Genomic DNA, 13,912 nt, shown 5'->3' on the forward strand with positions numbered 1-13,912 from the left:
AATAAACAAACCACTAATTGAGTGTCCCATTACTGTCTCACATCAACAAATACCTGCTGGAAAAGCTGTCTCTGCGGCTGCGTTGTTCTGCAGAACCTTCTTGTTCCAACTCCAGAAGGTGCTGCTCATCACTAGCTGCCTGCAATACTTCTTGCAGGGAAGGAAATTGACCCATGGCCTCTGGTGCAATCTCCCGTCCCTCCACCGTGTAGGGCCCCTGATGCCTGTCTATAGCAGCAGAGAGTGTTGCATAGTTTCCCCTAGTGGACACGCTGCTGTAGGTTGAACTGTCGCTGTCATTGCCATCATTCCCTGGCCTCGCTCCTAATTCACTCCCATCAATCTCAGGGACATTGTCCTCGGCCCGGAGAGAAGCACTGGCCTGTCCTTTTACCTCCAATGTGCTTGTTTCTGACATTACATTGACCTCAGAAAGGGTGGATACAGAGTTGATGGTGGACTGGACAGAGCTCACGCCGTTGTCTGCAGTCTTTACTCCACCTCCGCCCTCGACATCATTCTCTGAAGACTTGTAGTCAGCCAAGGAGTGGATCTTGTTTGTGCGGGAGGCTCTGGATTTCTTCTCCTTGGTGGTAGGAATTCCCAAACTCCCAGTTTGGGACCACGAGGGACACTGGTCCTCAGAAAAGAATACTCCTTGGTCATAGCGACTGTATTAGCCCTGGGGAGACCTTCGGGATGCAGCATGAGCTCTGGATCCAGAGTACTGAACGGTCTGCTTCTTGGAGTGCTGCGATGAGACTAAAACAAAAATAATTGGTTATTCGAGCAATATGTCATTTGGAATCAAGTTGTTTGTCTTTCGGTTAGTTAGTTAGCAACATAACTTAAAAAGTCAAGGGTGGATTTTGATGAAACTATCAGGAAAAGTCAGAAATGTGATAAAGAATAAGTGACTAGATCTTGAGAGCGATCGAGATAATTTCCACTACATTATTTTACGTTTACATTACAAGGCTAAATTTGTGTATGCTAGCGGCTAGAGATGTCCGATAATATCGGACTGCCGATATCATCGGCCGATAATATCGGCATAGCTCGGTTGGTAGAGTGGCCGTGCCAGCAACTTGAGGGTTGCAGGTTCGATTCCCGCTTCCGCCATCCTAGTCAGTGCCGTTGTGTCCTTGGGCAAGGCACTTTACCCACCAGCTCCCAGTGCCACCCACACTGGTTTTAAATGTAAAATTATATATTGGGTTTCACTATGTAAAGCGCTTTGAGTCACTAGAGAAAAGCGCTATATAAATATAATTTACTAAAATGTAATATCCGAAATTAGCGGTATCGGTTTCAAAAAGCAAAATGTATGACTTTTTTAAAAGGCCACTTTACGGAGTGGTACACGGACGTAGGGAGAAGTACAGAGCGGCAATGAACCTTAAAGGCAGTGCCTTTACGTGCCAGCCCAATCACATAATATCTACGGCTTTTCACACACACAAGTGAATGCAAGGCATACTTGGTCTACAGCCATACAGGTCACACTGAGGATGGCCGTAGTAACAACTTTAACACTGTTACAAATATGCGCCACACTGTGAACCCACACCAACAAGAATGACAAAACATTTCGGGAGAACATCCGCACCGTAACACAACAGAACAAATACCCAGAACCCCTTGCAGCACTAACTCTCCCGGAACGCTACAATATACACCCCCCGCTACCCCTATTGCCCCCCCCCCCCCCACCTCAAACCCGTCCACCTCAACCTCAACATGCTCTCCCAGGGAGAGCATGTCCCAAATTCTAAGATGCTGTTTGAGGCAAAATAATGCATTTTGTGACTTCACCAATAAATATGGCAGAGCCATGTTGGCATTTTTTTCCATAAATTCAGTTGATTTATTTCGGAAAACCTTGTTACATTGTTTAATGCATCCAGCGGTGCATCACAACAAAATTAGGCATAATAATGTGTTCATTCCACGACTGTATATATCGGTATCGGTTGATATCTGAATCGGTAATTAAGAGTTGGACAACATCGGAATATCGGATATCGGCAAGAAAACCATTATCGGACATCTCTACTAGCGGCCCTACCTCCACCCACAGAGACCTATGGTTTCCAAGTGTTTTCTTATTTTCTAATGAAAACCGCTGAATACAGACCTGTCAACCTTAAAGAAATATTAAAAGTACCCACTTCCATTTTTGCATTTTTTTAAGACAAATTTAAAAATATTGATCATTTACTATTGGCAACCAAAAAGAAAAAAACGCATTGTGTCATTAGGAGTTCAGCGCATGACATGATGTCAACTCGTTGAGCAAACAACTCCTGTCGTCTATTTAGCATGTTGGCTTCCTACGTGGAAGTGAAATTGATTATATTTATATAGCGCTTTTGTCCAGTGACTCTAAGCGCTTTTACATAGTGAAACACAATATCTAAGTGAGGTTGGCACTGGGAGCAGGTGGGTAAAGTGTATTGCCCAAGGACACAACGGCAGTGACGAGGATAGCGGAAGCGGGGATCGAACCTGGAACTCTTAAGTTGCTGGTACAGCCACTCTACCAACCAAGCTATACCGCCCTATGTCCCCTAATGAACAATGGGAATTATAGAAAGGTGAATTATATTGCCCTGGTAAGTTTCAATGTGTTTCAACACTCACTGTTATTGCAAATGTTGATCCGAAATCAGAGGTGAGGGCATTTGCTAAAGTGGCACGTATGCCTTCTGAAGGAGTTGTATAGGAACAAAAAATAAGAGTTTGCAGGGGGAGGAGTGAGCCAGCACGGTTTACACAGGTGTCACGATGCAAGAACACAGTCTGGACTTCAAAGACTGCTGTCAAAAGACAATAAAATGCGTAATTGGAGAGCAGCGAAGCGTAATAGAGTGCAAAAAATGCATATAGGTTGGAGGATGTGTAGTTGAAAAGCCTGCTTAGTCAGTGATATATCATGTTCAAGCCTGATGTAGTAGAATAACAGTATGATTGACCATGATAGTAACCACAAGTCTATGCATGTGTTCATCACTTATTTTAAAATCATAGGTCGGTGCAACAGATGGATGTAAAAAATGACTGTGATAAACAAACAGTGACTTTTAAGAGGTTAGCATGATGCATTTAAATTAATTTCTTGATGTCCTTGACATTGACTATAAACTCACTCTCTCCTTGTGTCTTTGTACTCTGTACTGCTTAAGTTGCTCTTCCAGGCGTCTGCGAGCTTCCAGACGAATCCTCTCCTCGTTTTCCATCTCCAACGAAGGCTTCAGATTGGCTGCAGAGCAAGGACATTATTCAGAAGGGCACATTAACAATTGAAGCTGTCTGATATAGTATTCATATGAATCAGTGCAGCAATGTAATATGGATATTGTCACTTCCTAAAGCACCGCTTCAGATTGCATTATTGGTGTTGAAAGCTTGAAACCACAAAGTTTCAAATCATAAGTTCCAGAGCATAGTGATAAACTGAAACACTGTTACAAATCAATCCATTAAATTCCTAGGGAGGCTGCACAAAAGTCATTTTCCTGGCCTCTATCTACCCAGGGCAGAAAACACAGTATATGTAAGTCATGTGTTAGTTTTGAATAACAATTCCCAGCAAAATAGGGTTAAAGAAGGGGGTGTAAGAATGGGGGCACTCATGCAACAAGTTTATGCTTACACAATTCAGTCTCCTGCATAGGCATACTGAGTCTGAGTGACTGCAATGCATCACTCGTGTGAACTGTGACCTCAGCAGCAGCCTGCTCAGGTTCAAGCGTCATGGCTGGATAAGCAGTCACACCTGCGGCGGCCTCTTGCGCTTGGGAGTCGACTGGGGAGCCCGTGCTCTGCGGGAGTGCTGTCGGAGGCACCGACCCGTTGACATGGGAGCCCTTGGCAGCCCCAATGCCCACTGACAGCTCATCTCCATTTGGCCTCACATCAGAGCTGACAGGACCTGAAACGGACAAGTCCCGAGCGACGAGTAAGTCACAGTTGGTATTGCAAAGAAGAATGCAAAATGAGCGTGATGTGTGTTGGCAAACTTGCTGAGCAACTTTGTCAAGACTTAAGTCCAACGCAGCATTTCACCCCCAGATCAAGACGTGTAAAACCATGCTGCACTGCTACTTTCAATATCGCCATCATGTGACTGAAAACAACTGTATAATTAAGATACAAGTGTAAAGGAATGACACAAGATGTCAATAAAAAGATGTTCTGTGCAGTATACACGCATATTCCGCAAAGAAGACAGGCCATTGTAATCTGAGTTAATTTAAGCCTATTTTTTTAAAGGCCTACTGAAAGCCACTACTAGCGACCACACAGTCTGATAGTTTATATATCAATGATGAAATATTAACGTTGCAACACATGCCAATACGGTCGGTTTAGTTTACTTAATTGCAATTTTAAATTTCGCGCCGAAGTATCATGCTAAAACGTTGTGGTGTGATAACGCGTGCGCGTGACGTCACGCATTGTTCCAGCACCGCTCCCAGGTATAAGTCGTCTGTTTTCATCGCATGATTCCACAGTATTCTGGACATCTGTGTTGCTGAATCTTTTGCAATTTTTTCAATGAATAATGGAGACGTCAAAGAAGAAAGCTGTAGGTGGGAAGCGGTGTATTGCGGCCGCCTTCAGCAACACAAACACAAAAGTACACTTATTGCTTGTTTTAAAATGTCTCTGTCAATTTTCCACTTTCTGTTTTGGAAATGACATGAATGTTTGTGCCACTGCTTAATAACTGTTTAATAAATACAGTTTTGGTCAATTGACTTAGTTTTGGTTTCCCTCTCTGCGTGAAAGTTTAAAATGAGCATATATCAAAGACCTACTGAAACCCACTATTACCGACCACGCAGTCTGATAGTTTATATATCAATGATGAAGTATTAACATTGCAACACATGCCAATACGGCCGGTTTAGTTTACTAAAATAGCAATTTTAAATTTTGCGTGAAGTATCCTGTTGAAAACGTCAGTATGATGACACATGCGCGTGACGTCTCGGGTTGTAGCGGACATTTCTTTCCAGCCCGATCCCAGCTATAAGTAGTTTGTTTTCATCGCATGATTCCACAGTATTCTGAACATCTGTGTTGCTGAATCTTTTGCAATTTGTTCAATGAACAATGGAGACGTCAAAGAAGAAAGCTGTAGGTGGAAAGCGGTGTATTGCAGCCGCCTTTAGCAACACAAACACAGCCGGTGTTTCATTGTTTACATTCCCGAGAGATAACGGTGAAGCTTTACTATGGAACAGAGCGGTCAAGCGAACACGGTTGGATTGGACCACACACACAAAGTACAGTGTATTATGCAGCGATCATTTCGAAAGATCGTGTTTCGAAGAGGGTCCCTTGCGAAGGGCAGAAATGGGCATCGCCACCACCCTCGACTGGTGCTGAGGAAAGGTGCGGGGTCGACCTTCAGGTTGTACAGGTACGACCATATAATCTCACTAAAACACAAGTAACACAATAAGCAGATAAGGGATTTTCCAGAATTATCCAAGTAAATTTGTCTAATAACATCTTAATCGCTCCCACTGTATAGTCTTTTTTTTTTTTCTAGTCCTTCACTCTCACTTTCCTCATCCACAAATCTTTCATCCTCGCTCAAATTAATGGGGAAATCGTCGCTTTCTCGGTCCGAATCGCTCTCGCTGCTGGTGGCCATGATTGTAAACAATGTTCAGATGTGAGGAGCTCCACAACCTGTGACATCACGCGCACATCGTCTGCTACTTCCGGTACAGGGAAGGCTTTTTTATCAGCACCAAAAGTTGCAAACTTTATCGTTGATGTTCTCTACTAAATCCTTTCAGCAAAAGTATGGCAATATCACGAAATGATCAAGTATGACACATAGAATGGACCTGCTATCCCCGTTTAAATAGGAAAATCTCATTTCAGTAGGCCTTTTAATTACGTACGTATGGCCATCATATTTGAAGAGTCAGGTTTTAGAAAGGTAAATTTAATTGTGGCATTACTGAAAATGCCGTCGCCAATCACCCATGAGGGAACTATTCAAGTTTCACAACATGCATGCTTTTGTTTCATTGATGTTTGTCATGCTAAAAAACAGCAGGGATATCACACTGTGCTTTCATAAGAAGACAATAAAAACAATATTTAATCGGGAAATAATCTGCACTCACCATTAGAGATGGTGGATTACATGTGGGGAAATAATACCTTTTTAGATACATCGCGGGATAGCTCGGTTGGTAGAGCGGCCGTGCCAGCAACTTGAGGGTTGCAGGTTCGATTCCCGCTTCCGCCATCCTAGTCACTGCCGTTGTGTCCTTGGGCAAGACACTTTACCCACCTGCTCTCAGTGCCACCCATACTGGTTTAAATGTAACTTAGATATTGGGTTTCACTATGTAAAGCGCTTTGAGTCACTAGAGAAAAGCGCTACATAAATATAATTCACTTCACATCGCAATTTGGACATGGATTATAATAACATCAATTAGTAAATGTCAATAATCAATAATCGATGTATTTACTGTAATGCACACAGTTCTAATATTTGGATGACTGAAGCTGGACGCCTCACCGAGAGATACAACCCGCTCCTTTATTATAGGCCACTTATGTTACAAATATTGCACACATTTTCATTAATTTAATACATCTGATGGGAGCTCGTTTTTACAAATGCCCTGTTTGTAAAAATTACTCATTCAGTGAAACAAAAAGAAATGTAAAACTGCATCAATAATTGATTTTAAATCGAATTGTAGCTCCTGAATTTTAATCGTAATCGAATTCTGAGGTGGCTAAAGATTCCCACGCCTACTCACCATTGTGAATCCCCTTGTTTGCATTTTGATTGCCATCAAGCCCTTGTTGCTTTTCACTTTCCAGGGTGCAGACTACAGCCTCTGTGGCTTGATCGGCCTGTACCTCCATTTAAACGGCGTATCAATTCCTAACGTCCATTTCTGTACTGCAACCAACTAAGACGGTACCGCTGGATCCTCATTGGAAAGGTGTTCTTCAAACACAATGCATGGCAGCATGGGGACTGCTTCCCCAATTGCAGGAACTGGCAAACAAACGGCCCTGAAAACAAAAAACAGCGAGCTCCACAAATGTGTAAATGGCACAAAACAGCAGCAATAATGTTTTAAGAAAAAAAAACAATGCAATCAAATCAAAACAATCCAAATATAAGCAAGTCAAGGGCTAATTAAGCAGATTTGTCAGTTATGGTGACAGTTTAGTTTGTTTAAAACAGGTTACGTTAAACAACAAAATGTGGACAGTTACACAATTCAATATGTACAAGGCATAAAAAGAAGCATATTTCGATATTTAATCCGACCCCTTCTTCCATTACAGCAGTAGTTTGTGTTTAGTTTGTACCGGCTTACTTTTTTATGAAGAAAATATGAGTAGAGTTAGCAGAGTCAGAGTTTATTTGGAACATGCAAGCATACAACATGATACATCACAATGTCCAGTTTCATTTTTCAACATGTTGGAAAAGGAGTAGGAAGAAGCAGAGTTTATTTAATCCTACCCCTTTACCTACACAACAGTTGCTAAAACTTTTGTTCACTTCTTTTTCTCAATTTATTCACAATATACTCCGTAAGTAATCACAATAAAAACAAATAAATAAAGAAATAATACTCGGTGAGGTAAATTACATTTTATATGGTGAGATGGGTGAGATTATTTTGGAAAAAATGAACGGTTGATTGACTTGTCCAGGGTGAATCCTGCCTTCCGCCCGATTGTAGCTGAGATAGGCGCCAGCGCCCCCCGCGACCCCAAAAGGGAATAAGCGGTAGAAAATGGATGGATGGATGAACGGTTGATTGATGGATGAAATAAATTTAGAATGTTTATCACTGAAATCAGAAGGCTTGTTCTAAGAATCAATCAATCAATCAATCAATGTTTACTTATATAGCCCTAAATCACTAGTGTCTCAAAGGGCTGCACAAACCACAACACAAACCACTACGACATCCTCAACAATGAATGAAAATAAACCTTTAAAGACCAAAAGTTGATTTTGTCGAACTCCTTCTAGGATTACTTAAGAGTGGGTGTCTTAACCCAGTCTTTTTCAACCACTGTGCCGCGGCACACTGGTGTGCCGTGGGAGAGTATCTAATTTCACCTATTTGGGTTACAGTATGTTTTGCAAAGCAGTAATTATAGTCTGCAAATTTTGTTGTTGTGTGTCGGTGCTGTCTAGACCTCGACAGAGTAACCCTGTAATACTCTTCCATATCAGTAGGTGGCAGCCGGTAGCTAATTGCTTTGTAGATGTCGGAAACAGCGGGAAGTAGTGTGCAGGTAAAAAGGTATATAATGCTTAAACCAAAAATAAACAAAAGGCGAGTGCCCCTAAGAAAAGGAATTGAAGCTTAGGGAAGGCTTTGTAGAACGAAACTAAAACTGAACTGGCTAAAAAGTCAAAAAACAGAATGCTGGACAACAGCAAAGACTTACTGTGGAGCAAAGACGGCGTCCACAATGTACATCCGAACATGACATGACAATAGGGCTGGGCGATATATTGATACACTCGATATATCGCGGGTTTGCGATATAGAAAATGACTGAATCGTGATATATGCTCAAGCAGCTGCTTTTAGCTTGGGGGCATTAAACGGCAAGCGTTTCTTCCTCTTTCTTGTCTCTCCTTCACACATACAGTTAAAACAAGCGCACCTTCCTACATACGTCACGCGTGCAACGTCACACGCCCTCCCCGAGCAGAGAGGCAGCGGCATGGGTAACATTAGCTGTGATGCTAACGGTGTGTTGCGAGTGGTAATACGAGAGAGAGAAGGTGCAAAGGTATCAAATGGAGAGAGAATTAATTCCCAAGAAAAACAGCACAGGGTTCATCGTCTGGCGGTGGTTTGGCTTCAAGCGGGAATATGTTGGAACATTTATACGGCAGAAGCGTTGCTACCAAAAGTAGCATCATTTGAAAAGTCACCCGCTAGAGCAGGGGTGCCCATTACGTCGATCGCGAGCTACCAGTCGACCGCGGGGGGTGTGTCAGTCGATCTCCAGCCAGGCTTTTAAAAAAAATAGACCTAAAAATTAGTGATCATCAATCTTCACCAAGATGTCACTTAAATGACATTCACGGTACCGGAGGGTCTTGTGAGATGACGCTGGCTGCTGCAAGATCATTATTATGAAAATATGACCGAGAGGAAGGCCAGAAACACTTTTTATTTCAACAGACTCTCGCGCCGTACCTTCCGTCAAAACTCTAAAGGCCGACTGCACATTTCCTATCTTCACAATAAAAGCCCTGCATCATGCTGCCTGCGCTAACTAAATACAGAGTCTCGGAAAACTGGCGTGCACAAGCGATCCCTCAGAAAGCTGGCGTTCACATCACTTGTGCACGCCAGCTTTCCGAAACTCTTATTTTGTTAGCGCAGGCAGCATGAAGCAGGGCTTTTATTGTGAAGATAAGAAATGTGCAGTCGGCCTTTAGAGTTTTGACGGAAGGGACGGCGCCAAAGTCTGTTGAAATAAAAAGTGTTTCTCGCCTTCCTCTCGGTCATTTTTTCATAATAATGAACTGGCAGCAGCCAGCGTCATCTCACAAGACCCTCGGGTGCCGTGAATGTCAATCAAGCAAGCTACGGAATTTGCCGCCAATGTTTTTCTTGTAAAGTGTATGGAAGCTGGATGAATTACATGCCAAAAACCAACCACTTTCATGTGGTATTGTACAGAAAGGACAACTTTTTTTCTCCTCCATTTGAAAATGTGGGCGTTATCATCATTACTGTCTGATTCCAATCAATGCAAGTCATCAGAATCAGGTAATACACCAACTTATATTCTTGTCTTTGTGAAAGAAAGACATCTATATGTGTTACACATGCTTGTATTATCATTAAACACATTTAACTTGTTTACAAAAATGTCTCTTTCATAAATAAATAAATATAAATGATGTATATAAATGAGGTAGATCCCCTCGAGTTGGTCAATTGAAAAGTAGCTCGCCTGCAGAAAAAGTGTGGGCACCCCTGCGCTAGAGAATGAAGAATGCTTGAAACTGCATGTCAACATCTCCGCTCGGTGCCACACCCACAAAATGCCGAAGCAACAATTTCCACATCGACACCGTAGGACATATACTATTTGATATGCAGCTCATTTTTATGTGACACTTATTGAAATATCTTGTGTGACATCATGCACAAAAGTGCACTTTATTTGTATTAAACTATTGTAGTGGAATTCTGTGCAAAAAGTGCACTTTAATTTAGTGTTGTTTTTATATGTCATCTTAGTGACATCATGCACAAAAGTACACTTATTGCTTGTTTTAAAATGTCTCTGTCAATTTTGCACTTTCTGTTTTGGAAACGACATGAATGTTTGTGCCACTGCTTAATAACTGTTTCATAAATACACTTTTGGTCAATTGACTTAGTTGTGGTTTCCCTCTCTGCATGAAAGTTTAAAATGAGCATATATTAAAGGCCTACTGAAACCCACTATTACCGACCACGCAGTCTGATAGTTTATATATCGATGATGAAATCTTAACATTGCAACACATGCCAATACGGCCGGTTTAGTTCACTAAATTGCAATTTTAAATTTCGCGCGAGGTATCCTGTTGAATACGTCAGTATGATGACACGTGCGCGTGACGTCTCGGGTTGTAGCGGACATTTTTTTCCAGCCCGATCCCAGCTATAAGTAGTCTGCTTTAATCGCATAATTCCGCAGTATTCTGGACATCTGTGCTGTTGAATCTTTTGCAATGTGTTCAATGAATAATGGAGACGTCAAAGAAGAAAGCTGTAGGTGGGAAGCGGTGTATTGCGGCCGCCTTTAGCAACACAAACACAGCCGGTGTTTCATTGTTTACATTCCCGAAAGATGACGGTGAAGCTTTACTATGGAACAGAGCGGTCAAGCGAACACGGTTGGATTGGACCACACACACAAAGTACAGTGTATTATGCAGCGATCATTTCGAAAGATCGTGTTTCGAAGAGGGTCCCTTGCGCAGGGCAGAGATGGGCATCGTCAACACCCGTCGACTGGTGCTGAAGAAAGGTGCGGGGCCGACCTTCAGGTTGTACAGGTACGACCATATAATCTCACTAAAACACTAGTAACACAATAAGCATATAAGGGATTTTCCAGAATTATCCTAGTAAATGTGTCTAATAGAATAGAATAGAATTGAAAGTACTTTATTGATCCCTGGGGGAAATTCAGCACCACAGTTTGCTCACAATAGACAATAATAATAAATACTAATATATATTATATATATAATATATATAATATATCCATCCATCCATTTTCTACCGCTTATTCCCTTTTGGGGTCGAGGGGGGTGCTGGCGCCTATCTCAGCTACAATCAGGCAGAAGGCGGGGTACACCCTGGACAAGTCGCCATCTCATCGCAGGGCCAAAATATATATAATATATGTATAGTATAAATATATTCTACATATATCCTACATTTAAGTGCAGTCAAGGAACATATGCATTATACAGTCTGATGGCTGTCGGTATGAAGGACCTCCTGTGTCGTTCCGTGTTGCATTTTGGGAGTCTGAGCCTTCCACTGAACGTGCTCACTCTCTCCGCAAGGTCCAACTGTAGTGGGTGGGAGGTGTTGTCCATAATGGCTCGGAGTTTTGCTAGACTTCTCCTCTCTGACACCACCGCCAGAGAATCTAGCTCCACTTCCACCACGTTACTGGCCTTCTCTACCAACTTGTCCAGTCTGTATGTGTCCCTCGCTCTCCCCAGCAAGCCACGGAGTACAAGAAGGCGGCCGCCACCACCGACTCGTGGAACATCTTCAACATCTTTGTACAGACGTTGAAGGATCCTCTGTCCCTTCTTGTAATAACATCTGAATCGCTCTCACTGTGTAGTCTTTTTTTCCCCCCTAGACCAGGGGTCGGGAACCTTTTTGGCTGAGAGAGCCAACAAGCCAATTATTTTAAAATGTATTTACAAAAAAGCCAAATAATACTTTTTTTAACACTGAACACAATTAAACGCGTACATTTTTAAGTAAGACCAACATTTCTACAGTATAATAAGTCTCTTATTCTTTGTAATAATAGTGTTATTCTGAAGCTAACTGTGTGTGTGTGGGGTGGGGGGTGGGGTGGCCTGCAGACCTGCAGCGAAGCGGGGTGTTTCCAGGATCGGCCTCAAAATCAGTGACAGGTGCGTAGATGGCCCCTTGTTATCTAATCACCTGTCGCTCTGTTATAAGCAGCAGCCAAGAGGAGAGTCAGGGTTGGAGCTGGAGCCAGAGCGCGAGCGAGGGCGAAAGAGAAAAAGACAATTGCTGGAAAGCAACTGAGAGACTTATTGAAAAATAAAACAACATTGCAACCCTGAAACAGGCTCTCATGTTGGCGCTTGGTGGTCTGAAGAACCCCCAGGAGGGCAAGCCCCACAATAACCCATCCATCCATCCATTTTCTACCGCTTATTCCCTTTCGGGGTCGCGGGGGGCACTGGCGCCTATCTCAGCTACAATCGGGCGGAAGGCGGGGTACACCCTGGACAAGTCGCCACCTCATCGCAGGGCCAACACAGACAGACAGACAACATTCACACTCACATTCACACACTAGGGACCATTTAGTGTTGCCAATCAACCTATCCCCAGGTGCATGTCTTTGGAGGTGGGAGGAAGCCGGAGTACCTGGAGGGAACCCACGCATTCACGGGGAGAACATGCAAACTCCACACAGAAAGATCCCTAGCCTGGATTTGAACCCAGGACTGCAGAACCTTCGTATTGTGAGGCAGACGCACTAACCCCTCTGCCACCGTGAAGCCCCCCACAATAACCAATAATAAATAAATAACTTCTTACCATTAACACAACTTCTTGAACAGGTGCGGTAGAAAATGAATGGATGGATTAGAAATGCATGAGAATGTTTTATATTTTCAACGTTATTTTTCAACACTGTGATTACAAGTGGCTGCGATGAGGTGGCGACTTGTCCAGGGTGTACCCCGCCTTCCGCCCGATTGTAGCTGAGATAGGCGCCAGCGCCCCCCGCGACCCCAAAAGGGAATAAGCGGTAGAAAATGGATGGATGGATTACAAGTGGAATTATTCATTACTTGTCGTGTTAAGCAATGTCAGCTCAGACTTATCCGAGAGCCAGATGCAGCCAAGAAAAGAGCCACAGGTTCCCTACCCCTGCCCTACACCTTCACTCTCACTTTCCTCATCCACAAATCTTTCATCCTCGCTCAAATTAATGGGGAAATCATCGTTTCTCGGTCCGAATCACTATCGCTGCTGGTGGCCATGATTGTAAACAATGTTCAGATGTGAGGAGCTCCACAACCCGTGACGTCACGCGCATATCGTCTGCTACTTCCGGTAAAGGCAAGGCTTTATTATTAGCGACCAAAAGTTGCCAACTTTATCGTCCATGTTCTCTACTAAATCCTTTCAGCAAAAATATGGCAATATGGCGAAATGATCAAGTATGACACATAGAATGGACCTGCTATCCCCGTTTAAATAAGAAAATCTAATTTCAGTAGGCATTTAATGTACCCTAAGATTTGTTGTTAAAATAAAGACCATCTTTTTTTTTTGTGGTCCCTCACTCTCACTTTCCTCATCCACGAATCTTTCATCCTCGCTCAAATTAATGGGGAAATCGTCGCTTTCTCGGTCCGAATCGCTCTCGCTGCTGGTGGCCATGATTGTAAACAATGTTCAGATGTGAGGAGCTCCACAACCCGTGACGTCACGCGCATATCGTCTGCTACTTCCGGTAAAGGCAAGGCTTTATTATTAGCGACCAAAAGTTGCCAACTTTATCGTCCATGTTCTCTACTAAATCCTTTCAGCAAAAATATGGCAATATGGCGAAATGATCAAGTATGACACATAGA

At 42.9% G+C, this 13,912-nt stretch overlaps 1 protein-coding gene across 1 annotated transcript in view; it reads right to left on the reverse strand.

Annotated features, from left to right (window-relative positions):
• golga3 (golgin A3) overlaps window positions 1–13,912 on the reverse strand; it is a 39,210-nt gene that overhangs the window by 24,765 nt on the left and 533 nt on the right. The window contains 5 exon segments of the mRNA XM_061907112.1: window positions 54–615; window positions 618–762; window positions 3,150–3,262; window positions 3,656–3,934; window positions 6,804–7,065. Coding sequence (XP_061763096.1) covers window positions 54–615; window positions 618–762; window positions 3,150–3,262; window positions 3,656–3,934; window positions 6,804–6,912 — 1,208 coding nt within the window. The 5' untranslated portion in view covers window positions 6,913–7,065.

This window comes from Nerophis ophidion, linkage group LG07 (genome assembly GCF_033978795.1).
Source record: "Nerophis ophidion isolate RoL-2023_Sa linkage group LG07, RoL_Noph_v1.0, whole genome shotgun sequence".
NCBI lineage: Eukaryota > Metazoa > Chordata > Actinopteri > Syngnathiformes > Syngnathidae > Nerophis > Nerophis ophidion.